Consider the following 22,177-nt stretch of genomic DNA (forward strand, 5'->3'; position numbering starts at 1 on the left):
AGCTGCAGAGCGTTTTATGGCCATGGGTGGGAGGGGACAGGCTGCCTTTGGGCATGATCACAAATAAAAGCCAATACTCTCAAATGCATTGCCAGGGTGGGGCTGCGGGGAGGACTGGGCAGGGAATTAAACTGGGCAAATTATGTCCCTAGGAAAGCTCTGTCCCCTTCAGTCATAAAAGACAAAAACACACATTTGCAATTGGCACTGTTATTTTATTAGTACGAGTATACTGAAACAATAAACTTGTACTGGTATACAGACAATTTCTTTAAAACAATTTTGTTCAAATTTTGAATCAAACATTGTTTTATTATAATAATGAAATAATTTCTACCTAGAAAACCTGCAAGCACCATCAAAGAAAGGGACCATAAAATTCAATAAACAGACGCGAGTGTATCCTACAAATAGACACACCACCATTAGAAAATAGAATATGAATTCTTCCATTTTTTTTAATATTTGTTTTAAAAAAGCTAGTGCAAGTACAATATTTTACACTGGAATTACAGAGAGTATGCACGCATATGGAAAAAAGTTCTCCTGTCACAATAAAAGCTCTTAACTATGTCTGTATGCACTTAAAATCTTCTCCTCTTTTCAATAAGGTGCAAAACGTTATTCCCTCCCTATTTTCTCCTTTGTACTGGCCATGTCAGCTCAATTTCTCCCCAACACAAAGCTGCGATATCCCTTTTACTGGGCCTACACTAGGAACTACACTGGAAGTGTGATTTGCAAAAACCCTCATTAGTAATACTAGACAATTAAAAAAAAATTTACTTTAAAAACTACTGATATCAAATGGCTGGACCTGACCCCGGCTCGGCCAAGCGCCACTGCCAGCTGCTGCCGGGAGCGGTGACATAGCTAGTACAAAATGGATTTCAGTAGCTCACCCAAACTGAAAAAGGTTGGGAAATTCCCCCACCCCCACTTTTGTAACACTGCAGAAAGAACAGTGTTCAACAAGTTAATACATTATTTAAAAAAAAAAAAGGAGCAAATACATACATTAGTGAGTTTCAACATTAGCTGACTGTCGTGAAGAGTTGCATCTATGCCTTACCAGATTAGTAACTTCGCGAAGCGCCTGGCTGTCCAAGCCACCTGCAGCCACCCCCGGCCTGTTTTTGCCCTCAGCTGCCCAGATGCAAACCTGGTGGACTGGAACAAGAATTCTGCAGAGCTTGTTCAACGGGACAGTACCTGGGCCCTGCACTTTTAAAGCAAGTGCCAGGGTGGAATCCCCTCGCCAGCAGGTGTGAAGGGGCAGACCCGCACTGCCAGCAGAGCCAGTGGTCCCACCCTGGCTCCACCCTAGCTGAGGATCTGGGCCCTGAAATTTCTGCCCACCACCAATCTCGTAGTACAGCAAGGACAGCTTCAACAAGTGACTCCGCTCACTGCAAACAACACTTCCAATGCACACCTACTGTGTGGTCGAGGGAAAGGGCACAGGAGCTTTAACTGCTCAAAATAGAAACTAACAAAAAAGAAACAACCTTGGATGAAGCCTCCAAAAAATCCTCAGTGGAAGACTTGCGTCCTTTCAGCTAACAAGAAAAAACCTACGGAAACCTTAGAGACAGTTATTGTATAAATACTACCTGTTGGCTGAATGCACTTCACCGTAACACAACTGGGGCTGGTTTCTGAGCGCCCGGGGGTCACTTGCACAGGGCGAGCATTCCCATCCCCTGGGCCTGCGGAAGCCAAAGCTTGGGTCAACTCCGGGGAGGGGGATGGCAGCAGCCGGAAACTTTGCCCTCTCCACCCTGCCACCAGCTCCCAGCTGCCCAGCTCAATCTTTGGACAGGAAAAGGATCCTCTCTTCAGAAACTGCTTCAGGATCCTCTCCTTTTGGCTTCTGAAAAACATCAGTCTTGCCATTGGTCAAGACCGTCACTGGAACCGTGTGACCAGCTGCTCCTGGTGCTCTGGCAGCAGCGGTGGGAGAAAGGGGCAGTGACAGGGGCTGGAAGGCTGGGTCGCCTCAGGTACCATTCTGCTGCTAGTGCTGGGCAAGCATACCTTGTTACAAGCACTTCTAGCTCAGGGTTATACTCTTTGGATTTCATCTGGACCAGGAAGTGCTGAAAAAAAGTGGAACAGCATCCCCAGAGAGAGAAAAAAAATGGGACCAAAAGACCTCAGGTGGAAACTACACAAGTTGTGCTTAGCCGGCAGCAGCTCTCAACCCGAGGGCTGCCAGCACCAGCAGGGTCCCCACACTCAGGCCAGCGGGGCGTTGCCTGCCCAGGGCACGGCCAAGGCCTCCCTCGAAACCGGCCTGGACCTCTGGGCTGCCAGGGGCTCCCTCAGCGCAGGCAGAAGAGACTTAAAGCCAAAATACAAGTCGAGAGTGAGACTCTCGTTTTGCACAGTAGCCACCCTTCGAAGTGCCCGGTAGCTGCACTCAGGAATTGCTGCTCCAAGGTGTATTTTCATCACGGGAATTAACAGCGTGACTCCATTCCCCAGAAACAGGACCCATGTAATACGAACAGAAAATTAAGCACAGTTGTTCTTTAAGAGCCTTTTACGTAATAATTCTTCCTGGCCAGAGCCAATACAAATCAGATCATCTAGACATGACATTTTCTATATACAAAAAACATGTAACTTTCAACCTTTCTCTGCTTTTGTATTTAAAAACTTTTTTTTTTTACAAACAAGGTATGAAACTCACTGTTCAAACAGAGCCATCTCTTTTTCAAACACTGAATGAATCATTCCAACATTCATTTTTCTTTTGTGCAATTTTTTAAAACATTACCTGTACTCCTCAATGTGAGTGCTTCAAAAAAAGTTTCTATTTTTAATAAGCTTCTCAGATTAGGTTTACATCAAAAAATATTCCCACAAGGTATAGTGCTACAAGAAAAGATCCTATCAGTAAAGGTAACACATCTGAAGCGAGGTCGTCTATGTAAAAGAAATTGAACTCTGGAGTAGAGGTGTGCAACGCGTTTGGAATTTCCCTATGGGCACAAAGCAAGGCTGTCCTCAGGACAGGGAATCAAGTGGACATGTAGGCATACACATAAAAAAGATGCACACATAACTTCTTTGTGTGCAAACAGACACTTCTGCCTGGGGGTGTGTGTGCACATATGCATATCTGCATCAACAAATTCTCATTTTGCTATGTATTACAGGATTTGGGAAGAGTGGGAGGGTTGGAAAAATCAGAGAAAAGGAAATTACTGCCTCCACTCTGGTGTTATGTTCCCCTTGCTTTTCACATCAACACTGGCCAGAGCTCACAGTGGACTCTGCTGCTACCTGTGATGATGAGGAGGGAAGAAATGGAAACTGTACGAGTGCATATCTCATTCTGCCATTTGTCAAGTTTCTGGGACAGCAGAAGTGTTTCAATGGGTCAAATCCCCTCCACCTGCCCAAGGCTTCTGCCCTGGTCAACCCTGACATTTTTCCAGCTGCCCAATTAAGGTGAGGATCCGGCCCTGATTGAACTTCAGTTTCACAAAGATTTATACACATGTGCTTTACAGTAAGCCCCGAGCAGCCTTTGCTGGCCAGCCCAGACCTCCCATGGACACATGTATAAGCGTTTGCAGAACTGGGTCCCATGACATGCAGAGCATTGCACCAAGAGCTACTCTGAAACAACACTATTAGTGTTTAAAAAGATTGAGAATTCGCTCTCCTTGACACAGGCTTTTTTTTTTTAAAGCAGTTGCAAGAATTAACAGAATTTCACCATTTCCTTTTTACTACTGGCAACACACTTTAAAGTAATATAAATCTCTGCAGAGAGTGTATTTTCATGATAACCAACAGCTACAGTTCATGCTGAGCCTGCTGCTTTTGTATTGCAATCTAAATGAGATCTACAAAGTTTAAACCATGAGATGCAGGAAATCCAAACTTGTCTGCAACATTGTACATCCCTACTCCGGAGCAGTAAAAGTGCTGCTTCTGGTCACATCAGTGTACCACACATACACCAGCCCCATCCCTGAGTAAAAGGTGTGAAAGGTTTCTAAATGTTCCTTGATTTAAGGGAAACAAGAGTAGTGATGTCACTTCCCCATGCTGAGAAAATGACGGGAACGACAGGTCGAACAAAGCGACAGTGGGACAAAGGAATTAAAGGAATGAAAAAAGGAACGTGTGTCCCTCCCCTCCTCCCGAGGTCTGCATCTTTGAGGGAAAGCAAGTCTAAGGGCAAGGTACAAAATGGTAAAATAGGTCAACAGTGACTCCGATTCGGGTCTTGACCAGAGGACTCGAGGTAAGTGACATCAAACTCAAATTCCCCATGATGTGGCCCAGACAAACTGAAACAATGCCTAAGTTAGACGCTATAAGGAACAGTCACTGTATATATAGAGATATATAGATAGATAGATAGATAGATAGACAGATAGATAGATAGATAGATAGATAGATAGACAGACAGATAGATAGACAGACAAATAGATTTTTTTTTAAGAAATCCCTATAAAGAGGTTCTTGTTTTATTTTTCTTTGCCCTGACTAATTTCTTGGTGATTGTATGCATTTCGTTGTAAACTAAAGAGGCCTGCTACAAAAGGAAAGAAACAAACAGACAAAAAGAAAACTGCTCTTAGTTACTATTGCAAAGCGGCCACCACACAGAGCAAAGGCAGAGCCTCCTTTGGCTTCACCTCAGCATCCCCATGCTTGCGGTGTTTTGCACCTGCCCTGGGGATTGATGGCACTCCCGGGCCTGGGGCTGCACCACGAGGGATGCTCAGTGCCAGAGCGAAAGGCAAAGCCCCGCCTTGCAAAGGACTTGGCCCCGGTGGGAGCCAGCTCCTGTGTGCGTGTGCCCAGGCGGAAAGTGGCACTTGGCCATATGGTTGAGTGCCACCCTCTGCCTGGATGCCATGTAGACATGAATATATCTCTTTTTTTGTTTTTTTTTTTTCTTCCTGGATCTCTTTAAACAACAAATACAAAAAGGGTTCATGTTTCCCGGGGCAAGGAATCTTCTACCCTTAATATGGTGTGGGTTTTTGGAGGGGGGAGGACAGGGAGGGACTTATTAATGGTGGGGGGCGGGGGGCAGGGAGAAAGGTAGAAAGAAAGAATTCAGAAGAGACAAAACCAGGGGAAATCAGAAGTGGGTATGAGATCTAGCTAACACCACACAGGTGAGTCTAAGTTGGCACGTAAAGTATTGCACATCCTACAAAAGCTAAAGCATGGAAGGGGACAATTGTTTGGAAAGAACCAGTTATTTCAGAATTCCTCTGTCTGAAATACAAGCACAGAACTAATACATTCCTATTGCTCCAAATGTATTTTTTTATTATTATTATTTTTTTTAGTGTTAGTTGAATAGATCCAGTCAGTTTAATAGCCCCTGCTTCCTTATTGACCACAAATGTGTATGTGTATGGTTTTACTTGAGATTTTTTTTTTTCTAAGTACACGTGAAGTACAGAAATAGTGGTAAGACTGTGAACTAAAATCTGTAATTCTTTCTATTCCTTTACCATCAAAGCTTAAAAAAAAACAGGAAACAAAACAAAACAATAAATTGCAAGTGCCCTGAGCAGAGTATATGGAAGATTAAGCAACTTCTCTGAGCAGAAATATTAACAAATAAGCACTAACTAAGCTGTGTGATTGTGAGAAGAAACCCACTCAGCTATTTGGTAGCCCGCCGAGAGGTTAATAAAATTCAAGGAAATTCAAAAAAAGTTTCAAGCTATTTTAAACATATTTCAACTTTTTGGTGCACCCCAGAATATGGTATAAAAACAATTAGGTCTGGTGTGAGCTAAATTTCAAGTAACAAGTAACAAGAGTCAAAGATGGGGTTTGGGGTTAACATTTCTTCTCTCAAAGAAAAGCACTGTATTTCAGGGGAGAGGGAAAACAAGACTTTAAATAAATTTGTTCACTTTAGGTTACTGTGTTTCTAATGACGGACTTTGATTTTCTGTTCTCCCTATGAGTACAGCTTCTTCAAAACTACCTGAAGGATGTGAACTCGCCAACCAAAAATGACGACACGAACGCTTGCTCACAGAGGGCCCGAGTGCGATCCCACTGCAATCCCACTGGGATCTTCCAAGAAGCAGCGACAGGCTTTAGCACTCAGCCCCGACACACTTCATGCTCGCACCTCCCCGAGGCTCGTGCAGGAGGTTGGGTGCACAGCACCTCAGAGGATCCAGCCCTACCTGGGGAAAGAAAAGACTGAACGCGTGAATCCCCCTGCTCCTACTTGGTTTGTACCAAACTCCTGAAATGTCGCCTTTCCAATGGAAAATGATGCAATTAAAATAACAAATAACAAATAATAATAATAATAATAAAATAACAATAGGTTTGTTTTCAAAACAAACAAACACCTTGCTTACTTAAAGAAATGGTTTTTTTTCTGGAAAACTCTCTCAGCAAGTCTGAAGAAAAATTCTCAGAGGTGTCCCGGTAGGACCTGGTTCTGTGTGGCCGATAAGGTAGAAAGACCAAAAATGAACTCTGAAAGGAACGTAACCCTATGAAATGGCCTAGAGCGTAGGCAGGTTAGTGAGTAATTGCTACATTTGTTTATGCTCTTTCAGACCCCCCCACCCCACAACATTATTAGGTAAAAACTGCAGGAATACCACACAAATGATAAACTCAAGATGTGCAAATTGCAAGATTCTTTAAAGTCCATCTTTTTCAAAAACACTGGACAATGATTTTTCCTTTTCCTTTTTCCTTTCTCTCTTTTTTTTTTTTTTATTATGTCAGCTCGCATATGCCTTTAACTCTTTCTCAAGCATTAAAGTTTAAAAAGTGCCTCCTATTAAGTAGTCCTTTGTGGACAATGACTGTCACATACTAGTTCAATAATTCACATTCATCCCTTTGAAACCACATTAAAACTTTCAGCATCTTGCCTGTGAGAAAACTTTACATAGTTGCATGTAGTTACAGTGTTGAAGAGATTTGTTTGTTTGTTGTTGTTGCTTTCCGAGCAGATTAAAGTGATATACAGTACGTACTGAGTGTTAGACCAGGATGCTCAGCAATAAAGTGTGAACAGCATTTTAAGTGCTTAAAGACATTCTAGGTTCATCTTCAACAGCGGATTCCTGTGTCACACACCGCAATTTGAAAAAAGTGGCACCGGTTGTCCATAACCAAGAACTAAAACCAGTACTAGAGTTAAAGACAAAGATTTGCAACCTAACTGCAAACGATGGATGCCTGTGATCTCAAAGGGGCAGTCTGCGTCTACCTCGTGGAAGCAAATGTCAATGGCGTAACCCGGTCGATTTGTCTAACACTGCACAGAAACAGGAGTGAGCCTGAGCCAGGCGCATCCACAGAGCCAGAGGCCTCCTCGCACACCCACGCACGCCCACCCACGCCACACGCACACACCCACCCCAACCCCCCGCCCTCAAGGGAAACCCTGCGGGGCCACCGGCGCGAGGCTCCGCACAGCCTTGCCGTTGCTGCCTCTGGGCAATGGAACTGCACTAGCAAGCAGAAAGGAAATGTGGTGTGGCAGTTTGCTTTAGGAATAAAAATCAGTGCAGTCAGACCCCATGGGGGAAAAATATATATATACATATACACACACACAAATATATATATATATATATATATATATATATATACACACATATATATAAATATATATATATATATGTATAGCAGAGCCTTGAGTAAGAGTTGGCTTGTTGTTGAAAACATCAGAGACTGTCTGATCCTTTTCAGTAACACACCCAAGGGTTGTGTCCTCAGCATCCACCTGGGGTGAGGAAACCTCATCACCAACCCACCAGAGAGCGGCCGTCCCGCCCTGGGGGCTGGCACGCACCCACACCCACACACACACACACGCACATGCACCCCATGTTTGACACACACCTCTGCTACAGTTCCCTTCTCCTTACCTCCCCCCAAAAAACTAGAACAGGAACCAGAACAACAAAACAAACACAAAGCGACAAAAGAAAAACAAAATCACAGCTGGACCCTGTCCTACACGAGGTGTTAGAAAACAGGAGCCATGACAACACATTCATTTCCACTAAGGGTGTGTGAAGCAGATACTGCCCCTTCTGTAGCTCTCGATAAACCTAGTCACTGACAAACACTTGTGGAAAAACATATGCACCAGTCTCCTGCATAATACCAGCTGCAACTATAACAACAAGGTTATAACATAAACCTAAAATAAGATGATAACATGTAAATACTGGGTTATTTAGTCTACAGTACAGTAATCTGGATAAAAATGACAAGGGATAGCCTAATTTCCTTTCCCCAAACAACTTTTACTTTCCTACGTTGGATCGACCTTCAATGCAAATCTTAACCTCCTGAGGAATAAAAGAAGGCTTAGGAAGAGTCAAAGGTGGCTCCTCTTCTGATTTCTCTAGTTTTCGTGTTTCGGGGGCTGACCACCTCCTCTTCCTTGTTGCTGGGGGCTTGCTGGGTTCTGTTTTGGTGAGCAAAGGTGCTGCAGGCAATCCTATTTTGTCCGGAAACTTCAGTTCACCGTTCTCAGCTAACATCTGTGCGCTTCCCTGATTAATCCCGTTTTCCTGCTCCGCATACCTGTGTCTACTTCCAGCTAGACTGTCATTCTTTGAATGCTTCAGCAAGATACTAGCTGAGTCCATGGGCTGGCCCTTTTTAATAGAGCCGTTCTTCAGGTTCTTGAGTGTGAGCGATATGCAGACGTCCCCCACTGAGAGTTTGGAGCATGGCAAATCAAAGAGCTGGTTGGTTCTTTCAGGGCAGCACGATGACCAGCCTTGTCCAAATACAAAAAAAGGGTATTCTACCAAGACTTCCACGCTGACCTGCAGAAAGAGACAGGACAACACAGGAAGACAGAGGGAGAGAGAGGAGAGAGCATGAGATCACTCCATGAGCCCTCACACATGTGCAGCGCTTGCCACAGGGGAGAGGGACAGAGCTGGAATTGCAAAGGCGATGTTCAATTTCTGCAAAATCAGAATACTGGTCACCAGACTTCATGCCAGCCCTTGCCACCAGCTCTTAATACTTTCTCTGAGCTCAGTATTTCATAGCACAAACTTCAGCATGAATCAAGATTTACCTTTATCCAGCCACTCCGACAGGCGCAAGAGTTAAAACAGCTTCAGCGTCTGGCCAGCTGCTTCCTGCCATTCCCTTGTGGTACCTAGAACTGTAATTTAAATCTAAAGACCCTTTCCAACCAGAGGATGGCTCAAGAGAAGCTCTCAGTTCTGACATATGATTTTCTAAATGATCACGGGAATGTCATCCTGACCTCTGTCTGAACAAGCACTCACTGAGCAGTGTGAAAGGGTGAAGGTACTCTGATTGCCACGGGAAGGCCACGAGCACATACAAAGTTGCAGCCATTAAGAGCAGCAAGTGGAAGCCTGCCTTCCCCCAGCAGTCTGTTACCAGTCCAGTTTCTTCCCTTCTCACACCTGGTCTTCCACTCTGCTGCAGAGTTTATCTCCTGCACTTCCTCAGGGAGGTGGTCGTCCTTCCTCTTCCTGCGGGTCCTGCCCTGTGTCTCCTTTTCTGTACCATGTCCCCATTCCCTCTGGTTCACCCCACTTTAAAGACACATCTGGTTAGGAATCCTACCTAACCATCTTATGGGGAGCTGCCATGGCCAGAACAGACCAACAGCAGGTGCCTCCTGCTCCCTGACCTTGCAAATGCTGGGCCTTGTGGTCCCAACATGATAAAAAACACCTGATAAAACCATGATAAAATGCCCACTTATCTTTGCACGTGGTAGCAGTCCAGCACTCGCTGCAGGCTCAAACACTTGATGTGGACTCATGTGACTCTCAACCCATGGGGCTGACACCCCCCCCTCCCAAGCACACTACAAAGAGAGCAGGAAATTCTGACTAATACTTCTTTAAAACTTGGCACGTGTTTTTAACTGCTGCCTGTCACACCAGTGAGGTCTGCGACTGTAAGAGGCTGGCTTATGCTGAAGACTGATACCCACTGCTCTGCTCCCACAGTCCTCATGTCCTCTGGAGCTCTTCTCAGGCATGGGGGCACAATCCCCACGTGTAACCCTAATTTGGTAGGGGCAAAAGGGTAGGAGATCACCTGAATACATGTGCTCACTTCCTTTCTGAGCCATTCAGCAGCCTCAGACTACACCAGCTGCCTGGAGAGTCCTCCCTCTCCAGGACCATGGACTCACTTAAAAGGAACATCACAGCAGGCTGGTGAAACCACCTCTCACCCCTGGAATGAGTAATGCTGTCACACCCAGCATGGCTTTGCACCATTAAAAATGCATTTCGACACAGAAGCAGTTTGAGATGCACACTGCCCTCCAGAGTTCCAACACACCTGTTCATAATGTTAAGGATGAAGTTGCACGGTCTGTCTCACAGAAGAAGCTGGACTCCATGGAAGCACAGCCCCCAGCAGCCCTGTCCCTTCCCTGCTAGCAGTGTCACCCCCACAGCTGCTCTCCCTGCAAGCAGGGCCCCTGGTAGTGCCCCTCACACCCCACCAGCTGCACAGCCCATTTGGGGAAGAAGACTTGCTCAGGAATGTCTGACAGCTCAGAGATAGATGCTCCAGAACCAGGAAACCAATGATTCCCACCGGATGTTGACGGTGCCTCTGACTACATGCATGCCATGCACTAGCAGCCAACTGCTGTTTACGGAGGGTTGATTCTGTTGGAAAGAACCTGATTGAGTCTATAAATATATGCTATGCACTTCTGCAACTAGGCCAGTGGATAACACTGCATCCATTATCCTGCCACTCCACCTGCCCAACACAGTAAGCCACTGTACAAGGAATTTCAAAAGGAGCAGCTTAGAACTGTAAGATACTACATCAATTTTTGTCAGGCTAAACCTTTTCCAACCAGAACTATTTGCCAACAGTCAAACTACATACACTGCAGTAGTGGAAAGGGACCTGACCCGAGGCCTGGTTTAAGCTCTGAACTATGGAGAAACTGGGGTGAGGTAACCATGAAAGCCCCATCCCTTCATGTCACTGGACAGAAACACTCCAGCATGAGGATTTGCAGAAATATTTGCCCAGAGCTTGGGATTCTATTCCATACATATGCATCTCAGTTAAGCTGGAGTCTAATCAGGAGAAGTAATGAGTATCCAGCATCCCCCATGGACTTACATAGAAGCTGCTGTCTGCACAAGAACTGTAGGCTGTCTCCAGGCATGGATCATCTGGTGGACACAGCTTTCTCCTTTATATTGCTTTTTCTCACACCTCTCATTCTTTCTTTCCTCCTGCTTGTCTGCTGCATTTTTTTTTTCTTTCCTTTTCTATTTTTCCATCCTTGTTAGAAGCTATTTGTATCTGTGGGAATCATACTTGGTTGTGTGCATCATCCTCACCAACATAAAAGTTCCTCTTGATGTCAACACATTTCCACCACACATTATGCTTTTTTTTAAATGTAGTATCCAATGCACTTGCCTGAAGGGTTGATCACTGAAACACATACCAGAATCGGTGGTGGTGATCATGAATAACACCAAAGATGGTGGAATGCTAGAATCCCCACGATCTGGTCACACTGTGCATGTACCACTTTTGATTTGAAATGGGTTCCCTCATGGATTATGAAGCCCTGTTTTAGCTGTCTGCTTCTGGATTCGGCTAAGGAGGGATTTGAGGCAACCATCCTCTAAAAACAAGTTTAAGAACTCTGAAGTGTGAAAGTTCTGTAAAAACACCCCCACAAAATTTTTTCTGACCACTGCATTAAAACACAAACCCCCTTATTTTAAAAGCTTCCCTCCGACCCCCCAGTATTTTGCCACAATTATTATAGGAGAGAAGGAAATTTGGAACTTTTCTACCTACTACTAAGAGGACAAAGTAAGAAATAAACACGTTGGTTCCTCTCAAAGCATACTGAGGCTCTATTGCAAGCTACGTTTATATTTCTATTTGTTAACACTGACTAGTGAAAGCGTCTGAAACTCTTCAGTGCGGCCATTGAAAACTGAAACTTTCTACAACCCTTTGTAATTTTTATTTCTAAGCCAAACTCAGTAGGCAAGAAAGACAGGCTTAAAACAGCTTAAGAAATCCCAGCTGGAGCTGGAATACTTATATTAGGGGCTGGAAGATCAGATGCCCAGGAAACACCCTTCCCATCCTTTAGAAACACAATTTTAGTCCTGGGCCTCACTGCTGCAACCAAAATAATAAGCACGAAAACAAAAGGTGCCTAATGAAAGTGGTTCATGTGAATAATATTTTAATAAATGTAAACATGCATTTTCCAATTAAGTGTTTTTCTCCATAATGCTACTAAAATGTGATGAAACTAGGAGTGGCAGGTTGGAAACAAAGAGAAGGAAGCAGTTCTGGAAACAATATGCAATTAAGCTGCACAGCTCTCCACTGAAGGCCTTGCTTTGGGTGCTGAAAGGCTCCTCGGGCCCAAAAAACAGCTGGGTGGATTCACAGAATAGAAGCTCTCCTTCTCACAGAGAGAAGCCTCTGCAGTGCCCTGCTCCCACACAACCTCCCCTATTCAGAAACTTCCGGACTTCTAATGTTCCCCCTGCACCCCGATGCCTTGACAAGAGTGGATTTCCTTTGAGAGATTTCTGGGGCTGTAGGCAGCACTTCGTACCATGGAACCACTCTCCAGAACATGCTGTGACTGGGCACCCCCCCAGAGCTGCATCTACCCCAGTTCAGTCCACTGTTACTACAGCAAAGGCAGGCAGGGCTGGAATGTCAGGGGCTGCTGCTCCCTGCAGTCACGCAATCCCGTCATTTCCCAAGAGAAGCCGCCTCTCATCCCGCAGACCACAGGCTGCCGCCTTCATCACATGAGCTGTGTCATCTGCTGCACTCCCAGCACTCAGGAACGTGAGGACAGACCACAGCCACCCATCACTTGGAGACAAAAGGACGTACTGTCCTGTGACCAGGGGACACAGAGATCACATGAGGGGAAGGCTGGCAGAGATCTCCATCTGCAGCACTGAACTGAGTCAACATCTCTTTCTGCGTCTGTTACAGTGACAAGGATAATGGAAAGGGGAGCTCAAAGAAAAAGTAACCATTTGTGTGTGCATTGAAAGATGTAAGGGGAAAACTGAACTAGATGATGGTCTAAAATCATATGCACTAAACTAAACCAGTTAGGGCTACTAACTACATGCTCTAATGGGACTTTCCCATCTCTAGTGGTTATGATTCTGGTTTGGTTTTGCTGTTTTTTTAAAAAAAAAAAAAAGGAAAATTAAGAACTGTATGTTCATCTTTTCATTTAATCTATACTTTAGAAATTATTAGGAACTGAAGTGTAGCATTTCAGAGAACTTATTTTGCATAGCCTGTGTGCTCTGACTTTAACATCAAGGGAGGTGAATTACTGGCTTCTGTGTTCTTGTGGCAGCACGAGGATGGACAGATAATCATGATGAAATTCTTATTACAAAAATAATATATGGTATTCCAAAGAGATATAGACCCACAGGTCTTGTCTTCTAGGCACCTTGAATGCACAGGAGTAGCAGCTGGATTTTGGGTTCTGGCCCAGTTGATACTTACTTGACTAGTTAATCCAGAGCCGGGATGCTGTGAAATGGAAACCTAGCATCCCTCCAGGGGTGAAGACAGTTAGTTCATTTATTTCAGTTACCAAGGCCTTCAGGTGTGTTGATTTTCCTCTAGGTTTCCTGGAAGAGGGATGGATTTTCCAGGTGACTGGAGGACTGGAAAAGCAGGGAAGATGACTCCTTTCTGCCTAAGTGCTGTGCTGGGGAGGGCCAGCTGTGGGCTTGCAGTGACACGACACAAGAGTGGCTGCCCGGTGCCTCCCTGTTTACATTACAGTGGTACATGCTCAGCTGAAAATAACCTCCTACCTCTGTCCCTCAACTGGTGAGAAAATTAGCTAGTGTTTGCACAGAGCTTGAAAATACAGATTCATCAATATTGTAATGACTTCCCAGCGATCCCTGGGAGGAGTAAGTAAGTGAGCCAAAGCTAATGATAACAACCCTATTTTTGTATGGCACTTACTCTTTACAAGTTACACTCCCTTGGTAATACCACTCGAAAAGCCCTCTCCCTGCAGAAGCACGTATGCACGTGAAAGTCAATTGTAATGAAATACTTTGTGGAGCTGCACTACACACACAGCTCTATCCCCCTGCACTCCAGAGTCAAGAGTTTTATTTCAGCACGGCAGCACCACAGTGCTGGTGCTCAGAGCGGCTCCACAAAGTACTGCTCTTTCAGAGAGAAGACTAAGCCTCTTCACACAGGCAATCTTCGAAGGAGTAATACTGCTGCACACCGGCAAATAAGGCTGAATACTTCCAGAGCACCACAGCAGGCTAAGGGTGAGGTCACAGAGACTTCAAGCATGTAGAAATGCACCCACTATTTCTCTCTCTCTCTCTCTCTTTTTCTCCCCCCTCCCAAAGGCAGAGGAAAACCAGCAGTAGTCCCTGCTAGGCAGGGACACAGCTGATCTGGGAAGAGACCCAAGTCCTGGAATCTGCAGGAAACCTAAATTAAACCCCCGTTTCTAATCATATCTCTACGTGACTTGCCCTCCATTCTGGAAGCATCCCCGGTGGGAAACACAGCTGGGGAGTATTTCGGCTGCGATGATGTCAGCCTGCTCCCGATAGGCTTCTCTGTAAGGTGACACTTTGCTGGGTGAGACCCGTGTGCCAGGCCCTGGATTTGCAGAGCCTCGGACTTGCTCCCTTTCTGCCAGAGGATGGCACTCCACCCCCTGGAAATGAGCAGCTCTTCCCAGGACCGCAGTCCACTGCCTGCCTTGACAGGGCTGTGACTGAGACATGGCCCAAATGCTATCTGCTCATTTGTACCTCTTTTCTGTACAGACACCGATGGCCTGGCTGCAGGCAGGGAAACGGGAGCAAGATGAAAATTGCAGAGTGGAGACTGCTAGTTTTGAAATCTCATTATTCAAGGCACCATGACAAATTATGGTAACCGATCCTTATCCAAGGACAGTTCGTCTAACCTGAGATGCACCAAAATACAGTTAAGCTGTGGGGAAAAAAATCATCTCTATACTGGAAGCACGAGAGACTTGACTTCAATCAGCTGTGCAGATGCAGGCATATGCATGAACAAACCTACACAGGGAATCTGCCTGTTTGACTTGAGACAGAGGACATGCCACACCGTGTGTGATTCACCGGGGATGTACACTTGGGGAAGGACAGGCCACAGGCTGCTGGGACTGTAAGAAATTTTCTATGTCATCTGCTCCTCAGTACCATCACTGTTTGATTTTCTCCTCCAAACCATCAGCCTGAGGTGTGTTACCACCTGTGTCCGTGCCCAGTTCCTCTCATTCTCCTTCTCTCTCATTCTGCTTCTCCAGCACTGAGGCTGCAGCATCAGACGTGCAGATGTTGGAGTTCACAGCACTCACACCAAAACAAAAAGATTTGCAACAGGATTATCTAAACTGAGTACCTCCAGGAAGCCAAATGCTACACAGTACATCTGAACTTTTCAACCAACAGAATCTAAATTGCTCAGAAAATGGACAGCATCAGGATAACGCTTTCAAATCAATATGCACTTCTTCTCAACCTAAAAACACCTCTGGAAAGTTACATGTTTTCTTCCTGCTTTGCAAACAGAGAAGCAGAAGTCAGAAGCACAGTCTGCCCAGACACCTAGACGGTTTTTCTTTCCAAATTGCACTCGACCACAGAGTTTACATGAGCCATGAAATGTTAAAACCACCTTCAAGCAAACTTGTAGTGCATTTCAGTAACTTATGTGCATGAGAACCATTACCAGGCAGCTCCAAGATTTTAAGCCATGGAAATTCACTGCCTTGTGCCCGACCTATCTCTTTAGGGCCGGTTTTGATCTGATTCTGTCACGACCTTTCTGGTGTGAATGGTAATAATCACCTATCAAAATGAAAAATGTAACCTTTCATACTCCTTACATCATCTGGTATTTTAATCAAAACCCACGAAAATCACGTAAGTCTTCCTGTGAGTTCCCCAGCTATAAAAGAGACCCATTTGATATCCAAGAGTCTACATCTATCACCAGTGTGACCTGATGGCTCCCCAGCACAGTGAAGGGGATGATTTTTGGTCTACTGTTTGAACCACAGATGGATGAAGAACCAAGCCCGAGTGGATCCAAAGCAAGTGAGCTGTGACATGGCCTGGAGGGCCAGAGCATGCATCCCAGTCCAACCGCCCCAGCCCATCACACGCTGCCATTACCTGTGCTCGATGCTCCCCCACCGCAAACTGTATGACGGCGATGCCCGGGCTATGGCTGTCTTCGATCCTCTCCACAGTGCTGGAGTCTATTTTCAGGTCATTGCTGATTTCCGCGCTCTGTATGAAGTCTTCTGTTTTCAAGTCCTCTACTTTCTTCAGCTCCCCGTTGGCCAGCTGGATGATCGACCCCTTCATGAAGTAAGGGGGCAGCGTGGGGGGCGCGGCGGCAGGGGAGGCAATGGACTGCACCACGGGCAGGTGGATCTGCGCCTGCACCATGGTGGCCTGGTAGGCAGGCTGGGTGGTGAGGGGCTCCGCACTGAAGTTCTCGCTCTTGGGGACGGCGGTGGTGACGAACGTGTGAGGCACTGCTGCAAACTGAGGAGACGACGTGACGATCGCAGGCGTGACTCCCGACGGCTCGACGTCCGCGCTGCCGACCGGGATCAGCAGGGACTGGGTGCCCGGGATCACCAGGTGCTGCGGCAGGCTGCCGGGGTAGCCGATGGCTTGCTGCTGGCCGCTCAGGTAGCCGATCACGGGCGGCTGGGTCCCGGTGTAGAAAGCTGTCGCCGGCAGCCCCACAGGGAGTTGCTCGGAGGCGCTGTGGGTGGTCTGAATGACGGTGTGAGGGGACAGCGTGGCCACCGCCTTCACCCCCTCGTGGCCCAGAGCCTGCTGCGGAGACAAGGCGTAGGACCGGTGGGTTGGCTTTCCTAAGTGCAAACTTCCCTTGTCGTTGAGGGCTGAAGGAGAGGTCTCACGGTTGGCGGCCTGCTGCACCTCCATGTCTGCCGTGGGCGTGCTGCTGTTGGGGACCACCATGACAGAGGCTCGGACACCTGAGGAATCCCGCACGCCGTACTCGGCGGGGCTCGAGTGGACCACCACGTGCCTGGTCTCATAGTGATGGGGAGCTGGTTTATTGCCTGCTTTGACTAGACCCATGTCGGCAGAAGGCGAAATGCCGTACCTCCGGCTCTTCTCTATCTCGCCGTTCAGTACCTCCTTGGCCTGCATCGCCTGCAGCCGGCTGCTCTCGGGTTTCTTGGGGGGGTCCCTGGTGACAAAGTGGCCCCCCGAGTCAGTGTACTGCACCACCACTTGGGAGGAAGGGCCAAGGGTGAGGGTGTGCGGGATCACTGTCTGATGTGGGTGCAGGGGGACTGGGATGGTTGGAGGAGAGACATTTCTGACAGTGCTCTGGGAAGAGCTGGAAATGTGGACGTACTGGTTCTGCTGGGTGGGTGGAGGAGACCCGGCAGCGATCAGTCCAGGCGTCCTGACCAGGTGCGGCTCAACTTTGTGCCCCTGCTGGCTTAAGCCGCTCATGCTGGCCAGCAAAGTGGAATAAGCCTCCAGCTGGGAGCGCTGGGATGGAGTGGTTGCGACGGCGGTGGCCGCCGCCACGGCGCCGGTCGCAGAATTGGCCGTTGGGGAAATCAGCTGTGAGGGGATGAATCCGGTGTACGATCCACTGTACTGGGGCCCGACAAACTGGAAGGTGTGCTGCAGGTGAGTGTACTGCACGGGGGAAACGGGGGTCCCTGACTGGGAGAGGGCGGGCGAGTACACCGTGGGAAGAGTGGTAGAGGCTGGAACGGACCGGGGTGCGCTCGGCGGGGAATAGTCCATCCCTGCAGACAGTGACTTGTGCAAACCCTGCTGCAAGCCTGCCTCCACCGAGGAGGTGCCCCCGGGCCGGTGCCGGCCCCCCAGGCAGCCCTGGCCACTGGGTGTGCTGGGGAGCCATGCCAGGTTATCTGCACGGTGGTTTTCGTTTGGCAGGACTGGCTTCACCTCTGAAGGCAGGCTGGTGGCAGGGATTTCTCGCTTCTTAGGTGGCAGGCATTCATTGCTCCGCTCTTGGTTGGATTTCATCTTTCGCCGTCCCCCCTCCACTGTGCTTGCTTCACTGTCTGGCTGGCTCTGATTTCAGTCTGATAAACGGAAAGTCACATTTGATTTCTGCAGGGGATCCAGTGACTTCATGAGGAATCATCTCCCTGTGAGCACGATCCTCTGACAGCTCCTCTGGATTCTGCAACGAAAGGGTGGGCAAGGGAGACGGGAGTCATATCATTAGCAATGAGAAATGAAAACAAATAAGCAGACACCCTAAATCGGCAAACAGGAAAAAGGCCTCTGGAAAATAAAATAAAAATGGTCAGGCATTGCCACTCTTACGTCAAGGAGCAGTTGACAGCTAGCTATGCTGTAAGTAGCAGAAAAATCCTCGGCATGTTTGCTAATGTATCAGGAAAACATTAAAAAATTTAGGCACATCAGAAAAAACCTGGCCATAACTTGGCACATTTAGCAGCAGTTATTGATTTCCCAAGGCCTATTCTCCTTCCTCTGCGAAAACCCTCCATGTCTCTATGGTGCCTGCTTTGTTCTTCCAGCCTCTTCTTCCCCTGCAGTGACGACACTGCCTTCACCCTAAAGCGCCCTAAAAAAACATGGGCACACAGCAGGGAGCCCCGAGGAACAGGCACACACAAAATATTGTTAGCAACAAGTCACGGTGAGTGGTGCAGAGGGAAGGTGGTGTGTCACTCCTAAGCCCCTGAAACCCAGAGACACCGGCAGGGCAACTTCACGTGACACCTTGCAGGGCTGGGGAGGCAGCAGCTGCCTCCTGTCCCCACTCCACACCACAGCTCATTACAGGGACACGTGTGCTTCATCTCCCAGTCTGGCAATGAAGCTCAGCCATGCGAGCTATTTACAGCAGCAGCCCAGAGCCAGGGATGGATCTGAGCCAGGTTTTTCATGTCTGGTGGGGTTTTTTTACCCAGTGCTTTGAACTCCCTCTGCTACTGATGCCTCACATTCAGGTGTCCAGGCAGGACTCTGCTGGGAGGAACTCCCTTCCACATGCAGGTAGGCCAGAGCCAGGTGCTTTCACCACATCCCTCTCTGGCAGGATCCTACCCCACTGTTTCTTAGCCACTGCTGCACCACAGAGGCTCTTGGTACCACACTCATGGCCACGGCCAGAGGTCCATGAGTTTGACTCACGTGTCCTCAGCCTTGGGGACACCTGCCCAGAGCTGCTCAGAAAAGTGTGTTTGAGTTTCCTGATCCAAATTGTGAGCCCCCACCACTGTAAAAACTCGCAGTTTCATACTGGGCTGATTTTGCTGTTGGAGCGAGTAAGTTGCTTTCTCTGCATTACTGATTTCATCCAAAGGCAACAAAGTCTTCCTAACTCTTCTATTACCTGCTAAAGAAAATATTGTAACTGTAATATGTTTCACACTTACTCTCTTCCTGAAACCTTGCCTTGCCTAATCAACCTTCATGAAGAGTGAAACTTTTCCTCAGCCCCTGTCCAGCCACCACCTGTTATCTGCATTTCTGGCTGTTTTGAAAGTTCTTCAAGAATGGGTGATGAGAAGCCATGCACCTCGCATGAGTGGCAGCTCAACAAGAAAAGCATGCATTACATGTAAGAAGAATAGAGAGAAAGAATTAACAGTGGATGTGAAAGAAGATGGAAATAGGATATAGCCCACTTTAAAGGGAATGCTGAGCAGCAGTAATGATACTTATCTTATGGCAAGTAATATTCCTTTAGGGGGTTTCTTTCCTTGCCGCCTCACTTCTAATGAACAATAAGCCTGATGTTTATATGTGTATGAAGTACTTTGAAGACACACTAGACTCAGATTAAACCTATCTTTAAAAGCACTCTTTACGTTTATGGTCCTCCAAGCTGCTGTAAGCCTGCAGGAAAAGTCCAAACCTTCTAATGGTTTGATACAATCAGTCTTAAGTTAATTACTCCATTCTTTAAATATTGATAAACAGTAATGAAACACCAACAGCTAGAGCTGGAGAAGGAGGGTAAAGCACTGTTTCAGGGTAGATTCCCTGGCTTTGAGGAGATAGGGAGGATGAAAGAACACGGGGCAGCTTCAGATGTGCAAGGGCTGGTGCAGCGCAGGCACTATCCTGACCTGCCCTGGTCTGTCAGCACCTTCACCTCGGCACCGCGACTGCGGCGACGAGGGCAGCCAGGAGACAGGGCCCCTGCTAGATCAGCACGGGCCTTTCCCTCCTCCTAACAGTTGCTCAGCGTGTCTTGGCAACAGCTAAAATTATTATATTACACATGACTTACAGATTTTTCTTTTTAAGTTCGACTAAAAATAAAACTGCCGAGCTCACATTTGCGCAGTCATCCTTGGTTAACTTTAGCTCTCTGTAGCCTTCTGCCCCAGGCAGTCGGCTCGGGTAGGTAAGTCAGCAGATCCTGGCCCAGGCAGCTGCCCAGGGGGGACATCCTCAGAATGGGGTGCTCATCCTGCTCCCCCTGCCACGGGGAGCTTGTGATGGGCTTGGACCATCCTCCAAACTCTTCTGGAACATGAGATGCAAATCCAGAATTTAAATACGCTCCCACGGGGAAAAGCTGGGAGCAGAGACAGAGGGCTGGCTTCTCTGCCTGCAACAGAGCAGAGAGCTTGTACATGAGACTGAATAGGGACAGCCTCTTTTGCTGTGATGGGTACGCCAGGCTCCCCAAAACCAGTGGTTCCAGAAGTTCAAGGCATCTGGGTTCAGTTTCTCTGCATGGAAAGTAGTACTATGAAGCTCTATGAAATGGGGTGAAGTTTCATTATGCAGGAGCTGAAGCAAAGATTTTATTCCATTAAATAGCATCGAACCACTGAGGTTTGGGTGGCCTCCAATGTCAAAGCTAACAACCTTCGAAAATACCAAGTACTAACTCTTTTGGGTTTTGCATTTTGGTTTTTTTGGTGTAAATCTTTCAGATGGCTGAGCTCATCTTTACCGGTAACAAAAGGACTGCCCAAAATCTCCTGGAGAACACAGGAGGAATGAATAAATTTAATGGAGACAAGGGATGAGACAGCCATAGAGCAGTGAATACTGCCCCACTTTTTCAAGCCCAGGCACTTCACAGTGAGACTTTGAGCTCTTAACAGACATAGGACTGGATTTGCAAAAAATGGAAACATGCAGCATAAAACAGCCTACTTCTACTTCAAGATCTAAAAGTAAAACAGTAACTTTTCAGCATTATTCAAGTTCCAGCAACAGTGAAGATAAGACAGGACTGATTTTGCTTGGGAAGCAATGAAAGGGAGACAACCCAAACAAGAGTGTCTCAAAGGCAAGAGGTACAAAACCTGGTTAAGCTGTTTTTTGCTGGCTGTCCTAGAAAGATGAACGCCTGCCTTCTGTGGTGTGCCACAGAGTTTGTTATTTGCATGCTTATTTTTTTTTAATTTTTTTTTTTTTTTTTTTTTATTCAAGACATTTTTCCGACTGGAGCTTTCCTTTAACTTCAGAGCTGTCAATCATGATTTGTAGATATGCAAACGAGCAGGAAACACCAGGTGATTTTTTGCTCCTGTGTGTGTCACAAGTGCGTGCGTGCGTGCGTGCAGGCATGTGTAATTATGGCTGGGAAGGTAAAAGGGACAAAGAGATCAGGGAGAGCAGCTGGACTTTGGTATCTCTGGCAGTGAGTACACATGCAACATTGCTAAACTGTCTGGACAGCCAGTGTCCGCTGGCAGTCTGCCCACACTCAAATTCCTGGAAAGGCTTAAGGCAGAAAAATAATCACTTGGAGGAGTCACCATCTGGGCTTGCTCTGGTCCCAGAGGGATTGCTCACTGGAGCTTGGGATGTGCATTTTCATGCAAAACTCCAGGATCTCTTTGCAAGGCACTTTAAATCTCACTGTGTTTCCCAAAACAACATTTTTCTACTTATTTAATCTAATAAATTTAAAACACAGGAGAGGATATTGGGTTATAGCTTCAGATGCTGACCTCCTTTATTTATCTGGAGTTCACTGCAGCAAAGGTAAAACCAGGAATGCAAGCGTCCAAACACACTGTGTCCCACCACCCAGGACTGAGCCTTGGGGTGCAGAGAGGTTGGGGCCAGAACCACAAAAC

General features: G+C 46.9%; 1 protein-coding gene across 18 annotated transcripts in view; it reads right to left on the minus strand.

Annotated features, from left to right (window-relative positions):
• Positions 1–194: 194 nt before the first annotated feature.
• Positions 195–22,177, minus strand: part of ATXN1 (ataxin 1) — a 223,486-nt gene continuing 201,503 nt past the window's right edge. For all 18 annotated transcript variants that reach the window (XM_059851982.1, XM_059852036.1, XM_059852028.1 and 15 more), the window contains 2 exons: positions 16,236–18,276; positions 195–8,816 (listed from right to left, as the gene is read on the minus strand). In XM_059851982.1, the coding sequence (XP_059707965.1) occupies positions 8,286–8,816; positions 16,236–18,116 (2,412 nt within the window). In that variant the 5' untranslated portion in view covers positions 18,117–18,276 and the 3' untranslated portion in view covers positions 195–8,285. The remainder of the gene's footprint in view (positions 8,817–16,235; positions 18,277–22,177) is intronic.

The sequence above is a fragment of the Haemorhous mexicanus genome, chromosome 1 (genome assembly GCF_027477595.1).
Source record: "Haemorhous mexicanus isolate bHaeMex1 chromosome 1, bHaeMex1.pri, whole genome shotgun sequence".
Taxonomy (NCBI): Eukaryota; Metazoa; Chordata; class Aves; order Passeriformes; family Fringillidae; genus Haemorhous; species Haemorhous mexicanus.